This window comes from Durio zibethinus, chromosome 12 (genome assembly GCF_047325235.1).
Source record: "Durio zibethinus cultivar Kanyao isolate XHJ-2024 chromosome 12, ASM4732523v1, whole genome shotgun sequence".
Lineage (NCBI taxonomy): Eukaryota > Viridiplantae > Streptophyta > Magnoliopsida > Malvales > Malvaceae > Durio > Durio zibethinus.
Genome location: NC_143173.1, coordinates 16,392,938 through 16,413,737, shown reverse-complemented (window position 1 = coordinate 16,413,737; position 20,800 = coordinate 16,392,938). Strand labels below are relative to the sequence as shown.

The 20,800-nt window shown below is 32.8% G+C and overlaps 1 protein-coding gene and 1 pseudogene across 5 annotated transcripts; both read right to left on the bottom strand.

The window, feature by feature from the left end:
* Positions 1–900: 900 nt before the first annotated feature.
* On the bottom strand, positions 901–4,887 carry LOC111297650 (putative disease resistance RPP13-like protein 1 pseudogene; annotated as a pseudogene).
* A 3,289-nt stretch (positions 4,888–8,176) lies between these two features.
* Positions 8,177–19,124, bottom strand: LOC111297649 (putative disease resistance RPP13-like protein 1). Of its 5 annotated transcripts, XM_089741648.1 has the most exons (18): positions 16,047–19,124; positions 15,254–15,971; positions 13,924–14,367; positions 13,170–13,735; positions 12,593–12,982; positions 12,390–12,465; positions 11,964–12,256; positions 11,758–11,800; positions 11,128–11,180; positions 10,768–10,888; positions 10,362–10,407; positions 10,026–10,118; positions 9,788–9,869; positions 9,576–9,639; positions 9,299–9,455; positions 8,995–9,087; positions 8,777–8,873; positions 8,251–8,613 (listed from the first exon to the last, which is right to left on the bottom strand). In XM_089741648.1, the coding sequence occupies exons 1-2, from the start codon at positions 19,047–19,049 to the stop codon at positions 15,264–15,266; spliced, it is 3,711 nt and encodes a 1,236-aa protein (XP_089597774.1). In that variant the 5' UTR covers positions 19,050–19,124; the 3' UTR covers positions 8,251–8,613; positions 8,777–8,873; positions 8,995–9,087; positions 9,299–9,455; positions 9,576–9,639; positions 9,788–9,869; positions 10,026–10,118; positions 10,362–10,407; positions 10,768–10,888; positions 11,128–11,180; positions 11,758–11,800; positions 11,964–12,256; positions 12,390–12,465; positions 12,593–12,982; positions 13,170–13,735; positions 13,924–14,367; positions 15,254–15,263. The 5 variants fall into 5 exon arrangements, with proteins under 5 accessions (XP_089597772.1, XP_089597769.1, XP_089597770.1 ...); XM_089741644.1 differs by having other exon boundaries at positions 8,250–8,613; positions 8,995–9,062; positions 13,924–14,252; positions 15,254–19,124; XM_089741646.1 differs by lacking the exon at positions 9,788–9,869 and having other exon boundaries at positions 8,177–8,613; positions 15,254–19,124.
* Positions 19,125–20,800: the final 1,676 nt, after the last annotated feature.

The following is a 20,800-nucleotide window of genomic DNA, read 5'->3' as shown; positions in this document are numbered from 1 at the left end:
GCCTTTTCCAATATCAGGGTAAGTTTCAAGCGCAGGTTCACCATCCAGGCATTGACGCAAGAGCAGTCCAGTGAAGAAGGAAGCACTGCAAGTGTGAATAATTAACTAAATTTTGCAAAAACTTTCTCAGAAGTAACTAGAAGCAAGTGATGAGGCATACCTCAAATAGCAATTTGACCCAGTCTGGAACACGATGCACGGCGATTGAAGATTATTAGTTGCAGGCCTTCTTGTTTTCCACAAAGGACAAGTCTCCTCCAGTATTACAGAAACACAACTTCCAGCACTAACAAGAAAAGCATCAATGTTGGCCATAGTTGTGCCCGTTTGCCTGATGTCAGTAGGGCAATCATGCCAAATAAGTATTTGTACATGTTAGCCGTAGTTGACATAGCATGTTGAACTTCAAACTAGTCTGAAACTTTCTAAAAAAGAACCTTCAAAATTTTCATAATAACAATAATAAGTTAGTGGTGCCACTTGCTTTGATTTGTTCTAGGTCCTTTACCAGCCTTCATCAAATAACTGAGACGTTCAAACTCCGATAATACAAGTATACAGCTTAACAACCAGAGAACCTCTGAAAGGATCATAGAGACACTATAAAAATACCACTCAATCCACAGCTTAACCTTGCAAAAGGCAAAGACAAGCAGTAATAATACCTGAGTGCTGAGACAGATTGCGTATTTTTTTTAAAGAAAAATCAATAAATAGAGAAAGGAAGATGGTTAGTGAAATTAAATAAAAATGAATGGAGTACCTCAGAGTCCGACTCAGATAAGTTCATCTTCAATTAGAATGACAGGGAAGTGGGACATGTTGGTCCAAACGTTGTCAACCGAGTAATTTCATGAAGAATGAAGAACAATAAATTAAACAAATTATAAAATTGGAACACAGAAATAGAGAAATATTACACAATCCACAGCTTAACTTTGCAAATAAGACAGGGCTGACTTGGATTGTTTATTTTTTAAAAGAAAAATCAATAAATAGAGAATGGAGGAGTACCTGAGTCTTGCTATAGAATGACTTCATCCTCAATCCAAATGACAGGGATGTGGGAAATGTTGGGCCAATCTTTGCCTTTCTCCTTTTTGCAACGCTGTCTCAGCAGAGGGCAATTGTGAATCTCTAGATAAGAAAGAGAGTCAGGGAGCATATTTGGCAGCATGGATTGGAGTGTCTGGCAGCATGGATTGGCGAAGAGAGGTGAGGTGTTGAAAGCCCTTGCCTTTCAAAAGCTTAAGATTTGGAAGATTCCATATCACAAGATTAGTAAGAGAAGAGGGCAGCATATGTTCATCTGGAAAACACTCTATCTCTCTTGCACCTTCGATTTGGAAGTGTGTCAGTGAAGGGAGTGTTTGCAAACTCCATTCCCTCCTCATCATTCCCGCAATCAACTTATCACTTCCTTTGATAGTAATACCTTTTAATTTGGAGGGTAAACCCTCCCTTGGAAATGACTCTATTTCTGGACAAAAGTTTATTCCCAATTCCTCGAGGGAGGGGAAGAGGGAGTGCATATGCTCTGGCAATGACTTTAAATTTGCTAAATATTAAAAGCATCAGCGATGTTAAATTGGTGGCAGATAATCCCTCTTCAATTTGAAAAGATATCAAATTATGGCAACCATTGATATACAAAAAATTGAGACATGCGAGAAGCTGGTGATGAGGCCCGTCTAATGCACCAATCCACTTCAAGTTTTCACAATCCCAAATAGAAACACCATTTAGCATAGGGAATGATCCTAATGCAAAGGACTCCAGTGGATGACACCCGCCTATTATGTACAAAGATTCAAGAAATGTAAACAAGAAGATTTTGGAATAATCCAAGACACTACACCTTTGGATGTTCAAATGCTTTAGCGTGATAGGCAGACTACCTTCGGGAAGGGAACTGATATTAGAACAATCCCACATAATTAACTCTTCAAGACAAGTACAGTGTTGCATCATCGTCTCCAATATGGAATCATTTATGTTCGAATTGTAAATTCCCAGCCTTCGAAGCCCACAAGGCAAGGCTTCAATTGCAATCCATCACATCCCTCTAACTCTAGTTGGCAAATGCTTGGTGTCCTTGGAAGCATGTCTCCAAGCTTCTCACAATTTCTAATCTCAAGCTTCCTTAATAAAGGGAGGTGCTTGGGCAGAAACTTGGTTAGCTTTGGACAATTTTTAATGTATAACTCTTGGAGAAGACAGAAAGCTTCATCTCTGGAACAAAACCATTCTTCCCACTCTGGCATATCCTCAAAGCTTAGAAATTCAAGAGATCCAAACGGTTTACTCGAAGAATCACAGTGCCCATAGAACTCATCACCGACTGTCACGACTCCCTCAAGCCCTTTAATTAAGAGAGATTTCAAAGATGATAGTTGCCCAAGCGGTGGCAAGAAGATGCAGTATCTGCAATCACATAACTCCACAGATACTACATTTGAGAATGAAGAATGCCCCACCCATTCTGGAAATGGAAATCTTGTACCTCTATAAAACCTAATGACAAGATGCTCCAAGTTTGTATGAGGCTCCAGTTGTTCAAGTACTTCTCTATCATGCTTTGTATCATCATCAATAAGATCATCCTCACTCCATATCGACTCCAACTTCTTAAGTTTCATCTTACCCTTCAAATTGGCATCTTTGGCATCCATTGCACAGACAATATTTTGCAAACCTGAAATGGCAAGTCCTCCACATAGATGCTCCAGCTTTCCCAACTCGTTAATGCTTGAACAATTTTGCTTGCCTAAAACAAAATCTGTTAATGTCCGAAGGTCTTTCAATTTGCCCATTCCTTGTGGCATCATTAGTAACTTTGTTTCCTGAATATTGAGATGGTGAAAGTTGATCAATCTTCTTATGTCTTTGGGCAACTCAATAAGGCAGAAGCATCGAAACAATATTAATGTACAATAGTACAATGTGCTCAAAGAGTTGGGCAAACATTTAATTAAAGTATTCGAGAGATCCAAATAACGTAACTGCTTCAAATTATCAATTTCTTCTGGCAACTCATTGATATTATGATATTTAGTCAAAGAAAGCACTCGAAGTATTTTATTTTATTATCAAATCATGCAATATGTGGCTGGTAACATAACAAGACCATGAAGATGACTCTAAAGTTAAGAATGTTCGTAAACTTTTTGCTTTGGATAATGTCTCAAATTTCTTAAGCACATCATATCTTTTCTTGCACATTGGACAAATGACGAGTCTTTTTAGTTATTTCACATGAACCACCATTATCTTCCAATTTGCAAAAGAATTCTCCTGATATAGATTTAGCCAAGTCACTGATTAGATCATGCATGACAAAGCAAGATTTATCCCCACTTAATTGTTGAAAAAAGGACCTCAACATTAAGTCTTTGAAGTACTCGTTACCTCGTTCTTCCGCATTGCCATTTTCTTTGGAACACTGTAAAAGACCTTCAGCTATCCATAATTGAATGAGCTCTTCCTTTTTGAATTCATAGTCTTTAGGAAAAATTGAACAATATGCAAAGCAACGCTTCAAATGTGAGGGAAGATAATAATAACTTAATCCTAATAACGGAAGAATAGTACCTGCTTCATCCGGTACGTGCCACAAATTGCTGTGTAATATTTTATCCCATTCATCAGCATCCAGTTTACCACGCAGAAGACCTCCAAGTGTTTTTGCAGCCAAAGGAAGGCCGTTGCATCTCTTGGCAATTTCTTTACCGATTACCTTCAAATTTGGATGCATGCTTGGGCTTGTATTGACAAATGCATGTTTTGAGAACAATCGCCAACAATCATCTTCAGATAAGATATTAAGATGATAAGTCGGAACATTCCTCATGATTGATGCAACGTCTTCATCACGTGTTGTTAAAATAATCTTGCTGTTCTTTGCGCCAGAAGTGAAAGGACTTTTCAATTCTTCCCAGTCAACATATCTCTTATGCCAAACATCGTCTAAAACAAATAGAAACTTCTTTCCCAACAGCTTCTCCTTTAGTTTAAGTTGAAGCTGGTTTAGGTTATGAAAAGCATCACCACTAGAACTGATCTCATCAAGAAGAGTTTTAGTTACCCTGAAAGCATCAAATTCTTCTGAAACACACACCCATGCTTTAAGGTCAAACCAATCCTCCACTCTCTTGTCATTGTAGATCAATTGTGAAAGGGTGGTTTTACCAACCCCGCCCATACCCACTATGGGAATCACATCCATCTGATTTTCAGTCGTATTTTCTGGGTGTAACAACTTCATTATTTCTTCTTTTTCGTCATCTCTGCCATAAACACCTGGTTCATCCACCAAAGAAGTTGCAGGGGATCTTTGAAATACCTTTTCTCCTCTAAATTATTTCAAACCGAGGATTTCTTTTTGGTTGACTAGAGATTCTAATCTCACATGGATCTCCTCCAGCTTTGACTCCATTCCTTCTTTGAAAGGATTGAGAGAAGAGAAAAAGCGACTCACCTGCTTTACAGTACTAGTTTGGTCCTCGGATTCCATCCTGCTTCGAAGAGCTTCAATAGCGATCTCGTCTAGGAGGTCCTCCGCATCGTAAACAGCATCTTTGAACTCATCGATCCAGTTCCTGACATTTGGGTTGGTAATCTGCTTATTTTCAGCATCATCCAACACTGCATTAACTGACATGAGCGTTGGCTTCAGTTTCTTAAGAAGGCCATCTTCAAGTTTCTTTCCTCTAACGAAGTCCAAGACCTCACCAGAAGCCATCCCGTCGAACATAATTTGGAGGGAAGCAGAGAGAAAAGCCCCACCCACCAAAGCCCCAGCCATTTTTTTCTTTTCTGGTAAACAAAGGTTTGAAGGAAGATAAAAAAGGAAGTGATTGCAAAAAATGAAATGAAGTGTACTGCACCGCGCTTACTGAACGGAAGTGAAGGCAATGTGTGTTTCACTCTATTCTCAAAGCAATATCTAGAGACTTGAGTCTTGGCCAATAAGAACACTGCCGAAAACGTTTACAGCGCTGATTTTCATTCTATATTATTTATCGAATACATTACAATGCATTGCCTTGGCTATCCACATGAATTATTTGTATTTTATTTTTCATGGAGATGGGAGATGTCATGTGCATTCATTTTAAATTGATAAACTCTAACAGCCACGTAAGCTGAGTTTTGTGCACTAAAATTAAATTTGAAAAGAAAAGAATCTTAAGCCAATTTGCAATACTTTCACTTGGGTGGTCGAATCAGTGGGAGACATCATTTGTAACGACTATCAATTCACAATAATTTATACAACTTTAATAAATTTATTTATTTTTTATTTAAACTTTTTTTCTTATAATAATGGTTTCTATTTTATGCTATTTGGGATGAATTTGGAAAATTTTGCACAACCATGTGATAAACCAAGCCTTAAAACACAACATATGCAGATTGATGGATTACAGTGAATTTTCTCGGATACCCCATTAATATTATTTTTATCTGGTTTGAAAGCTCAAGAAGGTTATAATTTTTAATTGATAACTCTCTATAATAAGAAAATAAATTGAGAAAATAAAAAATTAATTTAAAATAATAATATTTAGTTTGATTTAAATTAATTTTTTTAATATTTGATTCGAATTAATTCAGATATTAAATATATATATTAGATTTGGATTATATTTTAGATTAAAAATAAAAAATAATTGAATCGAATTAAATTATATATTTTATTAATTTATATATATTTTAAATTTTTATAAAATAAAAATAATTATTTTATAGTTAAATAATTATTTTATATCTAAATAATTTAAATATATTAAAAATTATATTAAAATAATATATAAAAAATAAAATTTAAAAACAAATAAACTAAATCGAACTCAATCGATAAATTCTATTTTATTCGAATTGCATTATGTGAAAATTCAATCTGAATTTAAGTCGAATTTTAAAAATTTATAATTTTATACATTTAAAAAAAATCAAATTGAATTCAATTATATATTTTATTAATTTATATATATTTTAAATTTTTATAAAATAAAAATAATTATTTTATAGTTAAATAATTATTTTATATCTAAATAATTTAAATATATTAAAAATTATATTAAAATAATATATAAAAAATAAAATTTAAAAACAAATAAACTCAATCGAACTCAATCGATAAATTCTATTTTATTCGAATTGCATTATGTGAAAATTCAATTTGAATTTAAGTCGAATTTTAAAAATTTATAATTTTATACATTTAAAAAAAATCAAATCGAATTCAATTATATATTTTATTAATTTATATATATTTTAAATTTTTATAAAATAAAAATAATTATTTTATAGTTAAATAATTATTTTATATCTAAATAATTTAAATATATTAAAAATTATATTAAAATAATATATAAAAAATAAAATTTAAAAACAAATAAACTAAATCGAACTCAATCGATAAATTCTATTTTATTCGAATTGCATCATGTGAAAATTCAATTTGAATTTAAGTCGAATTTTAAAAATTTATAATTTTATACATTTAAAAAAAATCAAATCGAATTCAATACAAATTGATATCATTTTGATTCTCTAATATAGGACATTAACGGAGTCATGTGCAATTTCTTCTAGTTAAACATGGAAACAAGTTCCTAAAATTACTTCTATTTAATATTTGAAAGAAGAGAATCTTAATAAGCCAAGCAGTATTATAGTTTCATCAGGCAGTAAAATGAGTGAGGTTGATGTAATTTTTGATTTGGTAGACAAGACCCGCAGAAAGTTGAGATGAAAAGTGTATAGAATTTGCCATAAAAAATAAAGGTTAAGGGATGTAAGAGGTTATTCTTTAAGGTGTATTTTGAAATTCAAATCAATAAGATATATAAATAAAAATAGATTCAGAATTTATATTTAGTGGGAATAAATTGTTAAGTAATATTTGTTTGTCCATTTATTTAAAATTATTATAACTTAAAATAAATTTTAATAACATATAATGTCAAATACTTATAGAAATATAAAATAATAAAAGATTTTTATAAATAAAAAAAATATAAAAAGTCAATTTTAGATAAAAAAAAAAACTCTACGAGATTTTTTTTTTTGACATTTTCCATATAATAGTTGTTTTAAAAATAAATTTTTATCCAAAGTTTAAAAGAATATTATCCAAATTCTTTTTTGATATGTGTAATTAAATATATTTTGATTCTTTTTTTTTTAAGTTAATATCATATAATATTAAAAAATTATTATATTAACTATCAATAATGATTTTATATTTACACTCTTAATCATTACTCTATTCAGCACCATTTTTATTTTGTTAATACATATATCTATATACCTTTTAATGTTATAAAAGATTTATACTTCAATGTTTATTTTACAATTTAATAGGGACAAAATATAAAAAAATAAAATTTTGAGTTTGTTTCTAATAATTTTATTTTATTAGATTTTAGTGGGGGCAAAATAAAACAATTTTTAAAATTTTAAATAACTTACTAATGGTAAAATTTAATTTTCAAGAATCTAATGGGAGCAGCTGCCCCCATCTAGATCCTCCCCATTACAAGAAAGAAATTGAGAGAGGAGAGCAAAGATTTTGAGAGAAGACAGAGAAAGTTGAGTTGTCAATGTCTAACCTCTTTGTTTTGATTCTATTTTTTTGAGATTGAGTGTTAGTTATAATCTTAAGCAATTTGGTTGGCAGAGAAAATGTACTTTGAATTGTTAGAATTTGGTGAAGAACATTGTAAAAATCTGTTTTTTTTGTAACTTATAGACTTGAATGAAGAACAAAGGGAGAGTTGAACCCTTTTCCTGAATGCTCTGCTGTTTTCTTGTTTGTTTATGTATTTTAAGGGTGATAGCAGATCACCATTTGAAACCAAGTTTCTTATTTCTATTTTGTTTCTATGTTTTAATCCAACCCAAAAGGTTCTTTTGGTTTAAAATAGCAGAAGAGGTCTCTCTTGGAAAAAGAAATGAAAGGTAGATGATGCATAAACAAAGAATGAGAGACGCTTGCCAAAGAAGGAGATGCTAGCTGAGACCAACAATCAAGGTTGATATATATCACCAGTGATGTTCTAATTAAGATAGCCTTGAGATGGCTTGATTGTATCAACTGCCTCAAGACTTATAATTGCCACTGGAGACATGGTTAATAAAAAATAATCACAAGTCCTTTATGGCTTTTAGCAAATTTAGCAGACTTGGTATTTTGGGAGACGATTTAGCCAAAAGTTTACAAAAAATTAACAATTAAAAAGGGAAACAAAAATGAAATTGTATGAAATAAAATAGTGGGTCAAAACACTAACAAGAATCCAGAAATGATAATCCACATCTGACTTCAATCATATAAGCAGTTCATTTTCAATTCTGCATGCACAATGTGTTTGAGAAGGTCTTCTACTCCTTCCTGTTGAATATGTAGAGCATTCCTTATGTTTGGCAATGTCTGCCTGCCATGGACTTGGGATTCTGGTTGTTGTTGACCTCTAATAGTTCCAAACCAAAGAAATCGATGTCCCGATCATTAACAAATTTGAAGAGTACGAACAATGTAAGATCATCCTCTATGTTGTCTTTGCCTCCGGATATTTTCACAGTGCATAGTCTTGAAAAAAGCAACTTCAAGCAATGAGGCATACCAGATCAGGTGTCTACTACGAATGTGGTAAAATACTTTTAATTGGCTATTAAGAATTTAAAAAGAACCATTAAACAGAAATAATGAGAAATGAAAAGTTGTCAGCCATTATATGGAGGGCACATGTTTCTAAAGTAAACTCACAGAAAGCATAAAATTGTACTGTCTTCGTCAAGTTTTGTGAGTTACTGAGCTCTCCATAGTCCAAACTCAGCTAATACATCTCAGTAACTTGAAAACTCTGAAAAGATAATAGAAACACTATTAAAACAAGCTAAGCAAATCAGAAGGTCCTTAATTACCTAGAGACAATCAACTCAAAAATTTCTCCTAAGTAACGTGAAGAAAGCAATGAGGCATACCTCAAATAGCTGCTGGCAGCCTTAAAAAAAATGCATAATACTTGAAGATTGCTAGCTGCAGGTCTACTCTGTATCCCAAAAAGCAGAATTCACCTAATGTATTATGGAAACTACTTTTATCATTAACCAATGAACCAAAAATGTTAAACTTAAGCAGTACAACTTGAAACTTTCATGGTGCATAGTCTTGTAAAAAGCAAGCTTCTTCCCTGTTAGCTCAGAAGGAACTTAACTAACCAGAAATATTCAACTCAAATTTGCTACAATTTCTTTTAATTAACATGAATTTAGTGCTGAGGCATACCTCAACTAGCAACTGCCAGCCTGGAATGTAATGCACAACAATTGAAGATCAGCAGGTCTACATACTTTCTATCCCAGAAAGCAGAAGTTACCTCTGAATTATGGAAACACAACTTTCAACACTAACCACAGAAGCATCACCGTGAGCTTTGTTCTGCCTGACATCAATAGAGCCAAAAAGTTTACTGTACATCATGTTCTACTTCAAACTAGCATAAATTTCTTGAAAAATGACCTTCAAAGTTTGATACTAATAATTAGTTACAGGCACGAGTTACCCGCATTTGATGTTTTTAGGTCCTTTGGAGGAAGAACCAGAGAAGACCATGCCACATCAAGTATCTGTAAAGAATGTGGTGAAATACTTTTAATTGGCTATTAAGAATTTAAAGAGAAACATGAACAGCAAGTATTGAGCCACAAGTAGTTGTGATCCTTTATACAAAAAGCACATGTATATAGAGTAAACCCACAGAAAGCATAAATTTACCCTGCCTTCTTCAAGTTTTTTCAAGTTACTGAGATCTCCAAAGTCCAAACTCGGCTAATACGTCTCAATAACTTGAAAAACTCTGAAAGGATAATAGAAAAACTATTAAACAAGGATAATAGAAACTGTATTAAAAAAAAAAAAAAAAACTAAGCAAATCAGAAGCATCTTAATTACCTAGACACAATCAACTCAAAGAATTTCTCCCAAGTAACATGAAGCAAGTGATGAGGCATACCTCAAATAGGAACTAGAAGCCTTCATCAAAATGCATAACAAATGAAGATTGCTAGTTGCTGGTCTACTTTGTATCCCATAAAGCAGAAGTCACCTAATGTATCATGGAAACTACTTTTAGGACTAACCAATGAAGGAACAATGTTAACCTTAGTTGTTTCTGACTTCAATAAAGCAATCAGAAAAATATTTCTTCAAGTTGCAAAATATGTTCTAAAAATGGTGTACTAATGACTTCACATGGTTGGCATAGCAAGTTTAACTTCAAACTAGTATAAATTAAAAAAAACGGACCTCCAAAATTTTGATAATAATAGTTAGTTAGTGGCACTATTACCTGCATTGCTTTGTTGTAGGTCCTTTGGTGGAAAGAGTTAGATTATCTGTTAAGAGTGTGGTGAAATACTTTTCAATTAGCCATTAATAATTTAAAAGATAGAAACATAAACAGCAAGTGATAAGACATGAAAAGTTGTGAGCCTTTCTGGTACGATGAAAAGTCAAATCTTTCTAGAGTAAACACACAGAAAGGATAAAACCTGCCTTTTCCAAGTTTTGCAAGTTTTTGAGATCTATAGAGTCCAAACTCTGATAAAACATCTCAATAACTTGAAAAACTATGAAAGGATAAAAGAAACAGTATTAAAAACTCAGAAATTCTTAGTCACCATTGATAGGGAAATTACGGAAGTCACCAAGTGATATAACCTTAATAAAAACTTACAAACAAAAGGAACAATGACCTGTCCAAATCTATTTTATTCGATCACAAGGTTGTTGGTTTCCCAACAGAGTATGTGAAGAACTGGGTGAATTGTTTCCACTCTCCTCTCGAATCAACAAGCAAAGAACAGTTTTCCTTATCTGCTGGAAACAAAGCAATGTTAACATCCTATTTTCTAGTATGAAGTGATTACCAAATGCTACATTCAAGAGAAGTTAACAGCTTAAAATTTTCACCAATCTAAAAGTTAGAACAGTTTAATTGTTCTTTTCCTGAAAAAAGGTGTCACAGTGAAGTGAAGAAACAGAATAAACTGAAATTTTCTCCATTTTGACGAAAACTAATGCTTGTTATGGAAGTACTTGGTGGTAATCCTTGCCTTTCTCATTTCAGGGAATGGATGCCTATTGCACCTTCTTCTCTGTTACAAACCTATAAAGGCAGAAATAAATATACTATAAAGTTAATGAAAGTATACGAAATGAATTCAGAACTGAAAGAATCTAAATGTCCACATCTGCATGAAGCAGGGAACAATATTCACATATCAGCACAGGGATGTGTGTGAATAAAAACATTGTGTTAGTGATGCATAATGATAATAAATTCTTGACCGATAAATTTCTTGATCCATCAGATAAGCTGGAATTAAAAGGAAAAAAAAAGAAAAAGAAAAGCTAGCTCAATTTCTTCATTTATGAAAATACCAATCATTGCCTTTTATTTCAGGGAACGAATGTCTAACGCACTTCCTTGTCCATTTACGACATATAATGGAACAGATAATTAATATACTATAAAGTCAATGAAAGTATACCAAATGATTTTAGAAGTGAAACGAACTAAATGTCCAAATTCTCATGAAGCAGAAGACAATATTCACATGTTAACACGGGGATGCACGTGAACAGAAATGATTTGTTAGTGATGTATAATATGAATTAGTACAGATAAATTTCTTGATCCATTAATAAGCTGTAAATGAAAGAGAAAAAAAAAAAAAACCTACCTGGTTTTTGTCATATCTGAAAGTATAGCTTCTATTTCTTGAACTGTTTAGTAGAACAAAAAACCAGGAAAAATTTATGAGTAGAAGGTGCAAATAAACCAAAGGGACATTAAGTTGGGAAAAACTGAAAAATGATGCAGAAATGAAACAAAAAAAAAAAAAAAAAAAGATGATTGACACAAAGAACAAGGAGTGCACAAGAATACCAGAGTTAGTTAGGCAACTATCCATCGCTTCATAGGGATAACGTAAAACTAGTTTCTTGAGCTGGGAGGTTGCAATAACTAATTTTCCCTCAAAAGACAAGGAATCAAATTCTACCAACTCCAATTCATGGATTGCTGTAATTGAAAGTTAATCCACAAACTGTCCCCCTTCACTATTCTCAAGTTTCATCGAAAGGGCAAGATGTCGATTAACGTAGAACAATATTAAGTAACGTTCTTCAAGCTGAGAGAACACCCCACATTGTTCATTCTCTTCAGAAAAAAACTAGTTCCTGTCATTCAAGATTTGTTAAAATCTTAATGCTTCTTTTCGAAACTAAGACGCGAGCGTTGTGAGCCTTTCCGGAACAACAAAAAATCAAATCTTTATAGAGTAAACACATGGAAAGGATAAAGTTACCCTGCCTTTGTCAAGTTTTGTAAGTTGCTCAGATCTACAAAGTCCAAACTCCAACAATACTTCTCAATAACTTGAAAAGTCCTGAAAGGATAATAAAAGCAATATTAAAAGGAACTAAGCAATTCAGAGTCACCATTGATAGTGAAATAATGGAAATGACCAAGTAATATACCCTCAATGAAAACTTAAAAACAGAAGGAAAAATGACCTGTCCAAGTCTATTTCATTTCATCACAAGGCTGTTGATTTTCGAACAGAGTATGCGAAGAATTGGGTGAAATTCTTTCCTCTCCTCTAGAATCCACAAGAAAAGAAAATTTTCTTAATTTGCTGGAAACAAAGAAATGCTAACATCCCTTCTTGTGTCATGAAGTGAATACCAAAATGCAACATTCAAGAGAAGTGAACAGCTTAAAATTTTCACTGATCTGAGAGTTGAGAACACATTGTGTCGTGGTAAAGTGAAGAAACAGGACAAACTGACATTTTTCTCCATTTTGACAAGAATTGATGCTTGTTATGCAAGTAGTTGACGCCAATCTTTGCCTTTCTTACTTCAAAGAATGGATGCCTATTGCACCTTCTTCTCCATCAGAATCTATAAAGGCAAAAACAAATATACTCTAAAGTCAATGCAAGTAAATGAAATGAATTCAGAAGTGAACGTATATGAAAATAATTAAGAAGTGAATCAAACTAAACGTATAATAATCAATTATTGATAGATAAATTTCCCAATCGATCACTTAAGTTGGAATTAAGAGGAAAAAGGAAAGAAAAGCTACCTGTTTTACCTCATATTTGAAAATACAGCTTCTCCTTCTTCAACCTTTTAGTTTATAACAAAATGATAAATGTGTTAAACAGAACAGGCTAGCAAGTCTTCAGAAAGATTACAAGAAATTGAGGTTGATGCCATGCTTGTGAATCACAGTCGCTAACACAAGTTGGTTGCAAAAAGCCTAAAATCTGGCAAGAACATAAGAATAAAAAACCTGGTAAAAGTTAAAGAGAAAAGTGACAACAATGGTCAGTATACGCAATACACCAAATACATGCTAAATAAAAGAAGTACCAGAAGATGCAAATAAACCAAAGCCACATTAAGTAGGGAAAAATGGAAAATGCTACTTTACACCTTGTGCAGACAAAGCAGTCCCTCAAGAGGCAGCGAATCAAATTGAACCAACTCAAATTCATGCATCGCTGCAACTGGAAGTTAACCCACAAACTGTCCCCAATCATTATTCTCAAGTTTCATTGAAAGGACAAGACCTCAATTAGCTTATTTAAGTTCTTCAAGATGAGAGGATGACCCCACATTCTTCATTGTCTTCAGATAAACCTGTTCCTGGCATTTCAGGATTTGTTAAAACCTTAATGCTTCATTCGAAAATAATTATTTGAGAGGATGCATTTGAATTTTATTTGTTGTTCATTTTTGTGGGGATGAGTGTAGTCATTGCATTTAAGAGGGTATAAAAGGATGTATTTAGAATTTGATGTAATCTGGATGGCTTAGTTGCTTAAAGAACGTACCAATGGAAGTTAGGATCCACAGATACTACTGAGTTCAACCGGAGAGCTCTTTCAAAAGGAACAGCTGTCCAAGTTGTTTGAGTAGTCCTTGAACTGAAATACTGAATGAATCATTATGGTAAGGACGACAGTGTTTCTGGTTTGAACTAAAGAATACGGTAGCCACCGTTTTCATAACTGTACAACAGAAGGAAGTGAAATCCTTTTGCTTTATTGAGTTGAAATTTGAGCATATCATCGTTGCAGCTCTAGGAAATCCAAATTTGAAACGAAATACCAGAGCTGGATGCCAAGCCATCAAAGTATTGAAAACTTTGATGCAGATAATTCTGGGATAGAAAAATGAATTATCAATCTCCGGGCTAAAGCAAATCATGTGACAGGAACTTCATTTGAATGGGAATCATAAATTAGAATTTCCAACTGATACTCAAAAGATGAGTCCTGGAAAGTTATAAAACAATTTGCAGCAAATTAAGCATCAGTTGACCCTTGTATTATTAAAGTAATAAAGAATTTGGCATTGAAATGCTAGAAAAGATAGCCTTCTTGTTTTTTTTCCTTTTCATGCAGAAGAACACGATTCAACAAATCATAAAATTGCAACAACAAGAGAAAATATTTCATTGACGACAAATCTATGGGCAAAGCGAGAAAAGAAGATAAAAAATAAACAACACAATTCACAAAAAATAGCCTAACTAAGACATAACAAAAATTAAAAGAAAAAAATGAGAACACAGTATAAAAAGCTCAACAGATTAAGAATTTTTGAAAGAAAAAAAATCACCACACAAATACGCAGAAATTAATGGAGAACCTGATCCTGAGTTAGATAGAGTTAACAATTATGGCAAGGGGACTGATTGGGACATTTGGCTTTTGAGTTCATCATTAATTTGAATGACAGGGATGCGGGTCAATTTAATTTGTTTGTAATCATATAATTCATATATTCATGATTATTACTATCAAATAACGTTTACCACATTTGAAATCTGAATTCATCTTCTACAATGTGAATTTACCAATGCAATCTAAACTTTTTTTAACATAAAAAACCGTGAATTAACTAAATTAAACTCTGAATTAATGTAATCTAAAATTTCATGAAAGTAATTTGCAACCCTGTAATTTCATGAAGATTGAAGAATAATGAGTTAAATAAATTATAAATTTGGAATATAAAAATAGAGAAATACTACATAATCCACAATTAAACTTTGCAAAAGGCAAAGAGCAGCAGTAATAACAGCTACCTGAGGGATGAGAAGGATTGCGTATTTTGATAGAATGACTTTGAAATGTAAAAAGAGAAATGTAGCTGTACCTGAGTCTTTCTATAGAATGACTTCATCGTCAAATCCAATGACAGGAATGTGGGAAATGTTGGGCCAATCTTTACCTTTCTCCTTTTCACAACTTTTTCTCAGCAAAGGACAATTGCGAATGGAAATGTAAGAAACAGAGTTAGGAAGCATATTTGCCGATATGGACTGGAGTGTAGGACAGCTGCCAATAATCAATTCACGAAGAGAGATGAGGTGTTGAAAGCCCTTGCCGCTCAAAAGCTTAAGATTTGGAAGACCCCATATCACAAGAGAAGTAAGAGAAGAGGGCAGCAGATGTTCATCTGGAAAAGACTCCATCTCTCTTGCATGGTAGATTGAGAAGCGTGTAAGTGAAGGGAGTGTTTGCAAACTCCATTCCCTCCTCATCATGCCTGCAATCAGCTTATCACTTCTTGAGATATAAATACGATTTAATTTGGAGGGCAAACCTTCTCTTGGAAATGACTCTATTTCTGGACAATCATCTATTGACAAATGCACAAGGGATGGGAAGAGGGACTGCATATGCTCTGGCATTGACTTTAAATTTACGCAAGAGTAAAAATCAAGTGATGTTAAATTGGTCGCAGATAAGCCCTCTTCAATTTGAAAAGATATCAAATTAGGGCAATCACAGATTTCCAAAGAATTGAGAGACGCGAGATGCTGTCGGTGAGGCCCTTCTGATGCACCAATCGACTTCAAGTCTTCACATCCCTTAATAGAAACACGATTTAGCATAGGGAATGAAGATAATGGAAAAGATTTTAGTGCATAACACCTCCTGCCTACTATGTCCAAGGATTCAAGGGATGTATACAAGATGATTTTGGAATAATACAAGAACCTACAACTGTCGATGTTCAATTGCTTCAGCGTGTTAGGCAGACTACCTTCAGCAATGGATCTGAGATTGTAACAATCCCGCATGGTTAACTTTTCAAGACGAGTGCAGCGTTGCATCATCTTCTTCAATTTGGAATCATTCACATTGGAATCCTCAATTCGTAACTCCCGAAGCCCACAAGGCAATGGCTCCAATTGCAATGCATCACATCTCTCTAACTCAAGTTGGAAAATGCTTGGTGCCTTTGGAAGCAACCCTCCAAGCTTCCCACAATTTTCAATAACAACTTTGGTTAAAGATGGGAGGTGCTCGGGCAGACACCTGGTTAGCTCGGGACAATTTCTTATGCTTAGCTCTTGCAGAAGAAAGAAGGCTTCATCTCTCCAAGAAAACCATTCTTCCCACTCTGGCATATCCTCAAATCGTAGAATTTCAAGAGATCCAAACGGTTTCCTCGAGGCATCACAGTGCCCATAGAACTCATCACCGACTGTTACTACTTTAAGAAACCCTGAAATAGAGAGAGATTTCAAAGATGATAATTGTCCAAGCGGTGGCAAGGATGGGCAATAGTAGCAATCCGTTAAGCACAAAGATACCACATTTGAGAAGGAAGAACGCCCCACCCATTCAGGAAATCTAGTACCACAGTAAAAACTAATGACAAGATGCTCCAAGTTTGTATGAGGCTCCAGTTGTTCAAGTACTTCTTCATCACGCTTTGAATCATCATCATCTATGCGATCATCCTCATTCCATATCAACTCCAACTCCTTAAGGTTCATCTTATCCTTCAAATTGGCATCTTTGGCATCCTTTGCACAGACAACATTTTGCAAACCTGAAATAGCAAGTCTTCCACATAGATGTTGGAGCTTTCCCAACTCATTAATGCTTGAACCAGTTTGCTTGCTTAAAACAAAATCTGTTAATGTCCGAAGTTCTTTCAATTTGTCCATTCCTTGTGGCATCATTTCTAACTTTGTTTCCCGAATATTGAGATGTTGCAAGTTGATCAATCTTCCCACGTCTTTGGGCAACTCAACAAGGCATTTGCAATAAAACAATGTTAATGTTTGCAAATTATACAATGTACTCAAAGAGTTCGGTAACCTTTCGATTGAAGTTTGCGAGAGATTCAAATATCGCAAATGTTTCAAATTGTCAATTTCTTCCGGTAACTCAGTAATATTACAATATTTAGCCAAAGAAAGTACTCGTAAGCGTCTAAATTTTACTATCAAATCATGCATTATCTGACTGGTAACATAACAAGAGGGTGGAGATGACTCCAAAGTTAAGAATGTTCGCAAACTTTTTGCCTTAGATAATGTTTCAAATTTCTTAAGCACATCATATTTTTCTTGGACATTGGACAAATGACGAGTCTTTTTAGTTATTTCACATGAACCACCATCACCTTCCAATCTGCAAAAGAATTCTCCGGATATAGATTTAGCCAAGTCACTAATTAGATCATGCATGACAAAGCAAGATTTATTCCCACTTAATTGTTGAAAAAACGACCTCAACTTTAAGTCTTTGAAGTACTCGTTACCTCGTTCTTCCTCATTGCCATTTTCTTTGGGAAACTGTAAAAGACCTTCAGCCATCCATAATCGAATGAGTTCTTCCTTTTTGAATTCATAATCTTTAGGAAAAATTGAACAATATGCAAAGCAACGCTTCAAATGTGAAGGAAGATAATAATAACTTAATCTTAATGCCGGAAGAATAGTACCTGCTTCATCTGGTATGTCCCACAAATTGCTGTGTAATATTTTATTCCATTCATCGGCATCTAGTTTACAACGCAGAAGACCTCCAAGTGTTTTTGCAGCTAAAGGAAGACCTTTGCATCTTTTGGCTATTGCCTCACCGATTACCTTCAAATTTGGATGCATGCTCGGGCATGTATTTACAAATGCATGTTTTGCGAACAGTCGCCAACAATCATCATCAGATAAGATGTTAAGGTGATAAGTTGGGACGTTCCTCATGATTGATGCAACGTTTTCATCACGTGTTGTTACAATAATCTTGCTATGTTTTGCTCCAGAAGTGAAAGGGCTTTTCAATGCTTCCCAGACATCATATCTTTTATGCCAAACATCATCTAAAACAAATAGAAACTTCTTGCCCAATAGCTTCTCCTTTAGTTTAAGTTGAAGCTGGTTTAGATTCTTACCATCATCACAACTAGAAGTGATCTCATCAAGAATGGTTTTGGTTACCCTGTAAGCATCAAATTCCTCTGAAACACACACCCAAGCTTTGAGGTCAAACCATTCCTCCACTCTCTTGTCGTTGTAGATCAATTGGGCAAGGGTGGTTTTACCAACCCCGCCCATACCCACTATTAGAATCACATCTATCTGATTTCCAGTTGGATTTTGTGGGTGCAACAACTTCATTATTGCTTCTTTATCATCATCTCTGCCATAAACACCGGACTCATCCACCAAAGAAGTTGCAGGTAATCTTTGAAATGCCTTTTCTCCTCTACAATGTTCTTTCAAACCGAGGATATCTTTTTGGTTGACTAGAGATTCTAGTCTTCCAAGGATCTCTCCCAGCTTTGATTCCATCCCCTCCTTGAAAGGATTGAGAGAAGAGAAAAAGCGACTTAGCTGCTTTGCTGTACTAGTTTGATCCGTCCTGCTACGAAGAGCTTCAATAGCGATCTCATCTAGGAGGTCCTCCGCATCATAAACTGCATCTTTGAGCTCATCAATCCAGCTTCTGACATTTGGGTTGCTATTCTGCTTATTTTCAGCATCATCCAGCACTGCTTTGACTGACATCAGGGCTGGACTCAGTTTCTTCAGCAGAACATCTTCAAGTTTCTTTCCCGTAATAAGGTTCAGAACATCCCCAGAAGCAACCCTATCAACCAGAACTTTGATGGAAGCAGAGAGAAAAGCTTCACCCACTAAAGCCCCAGCCATGTTTTTCTTCTTTTATGGTAAAGAAAGGTTTGAAGGAAGATAAAAAGGAAGTGATTGCAAACAATGAAATCAAGAGTTGTGAAGGTACATGTGTGTGTTTCAGTCTACACTTAAAAGGCAATGGGGATTCGTTGAATACTGCAACAACGTTACTTTTCTATAGCCTAGAATGCTGGTAAATATATATTATTTTTTATTTCAAAACTGATAATGAAATGTAAGTTTTATATTTAAATCTCTCTTTCATTTTGTTCATATGTATCATCATAATCCAAAATGTTCCAAAAAAACAGAATATATCCCAAAATTTTTTAAATACAAAAAAACGTACTTTGTCTTTGGTTACATCATTGATAATTACAACCCTTTTCATCCTTTTAGAACCTTTGGTTTGGGATTATATATATATATATATATATATTTATTTATAATATTAATCTTTCTTACTCATGCATATACGTAAATAATTTAACACATAGATATTACAACTTTTATTTTAAAATTTTATTTTTCATTAATAAAAACAATACTATAATAAATCAATAACAATAAAATAAAGCACGCAATATAGATAATTTTATATGAAAAGGAATCAATTTATACCGATATAAAATTTTTTAGTTTTACATATTTTTTTAATTATTGATTTCAATAAATCTAATTAATGAGATCAAATTATTTTTTTCAACTTGTCTCTCTTATTTCTTAGATTTATTGAAATCAATAATTAAAAAAAATATAAAACTATTTTTTTTTGTAAGTTAATACCTCTCCATTATTATATCATTGATCATTTATATATAAAAGTATGAACTTTTAAAAGTGTTAAAAATTATAGACTTCAATAGTCTTATAAATTTTTAAATTATCAAATTTATCTTTAAATATATAATTTTTATTAATTTACTTAAGTTTAATCTAAATCAATTAAAATTAAAAATAGAGTTTAAATTAAATTCAACTATTTAAAATTTTAAAATTTTAATTCCAAAAGTTTTAAAAGTGATTGACTAAAATATTTTTAGTAAATATTTTAATAAATTTTAATTTAAGTGAATTTTTTATTATTAGACTTTTTTATAATTAGTCTCAAAAGAACTAAAAATAATTGACTAAAATACCTTTAATAAAACTTTAATTCCAAAAAATATTAAAAGTTATTGATTAAAATATCATTAGTAAATATTTTTAAAATTTAATTTAAATAATTTTTTTATTAGTAGACTTCTTATTTTATAAGTAAAATAATTTTTCATATAAAATAAAAATATAAATAGAACGAGATCAAATCTTAACGAGCATAAAAATAAAATAATTATAAAAAATTTATTTTTTAATTAATGTAAAAATAATTATATATACTTTATATTAATAAATAAATTTATTAAAAATAATCATAATTAAGTTATTTTCTTAATTCTATGCGATGCAATATATACGTTGAAAGCAAGATGATAGCATTGTGATCTACACTCGAAAAATGTTTTTTTTTTTTCTTCTTTTGGACAGATGCAATAATTGTATGTATTTTCCTTGACTTCATCGATATTTTACAATAATAAAAACAACTATGAAAAAGATTAACAAAACAAGTTTGTCGATTGAACAAATAATTAATATTAATTTGATTGTTACGTATGCTTCACTTATTAATTTAAGTAACATGATCTAGTTTGTGGATTGTCAATAGTCATTCAATAAACATTTATGAATTATTATGAAATATTTATCTGAATTAAAAGATTATTCAT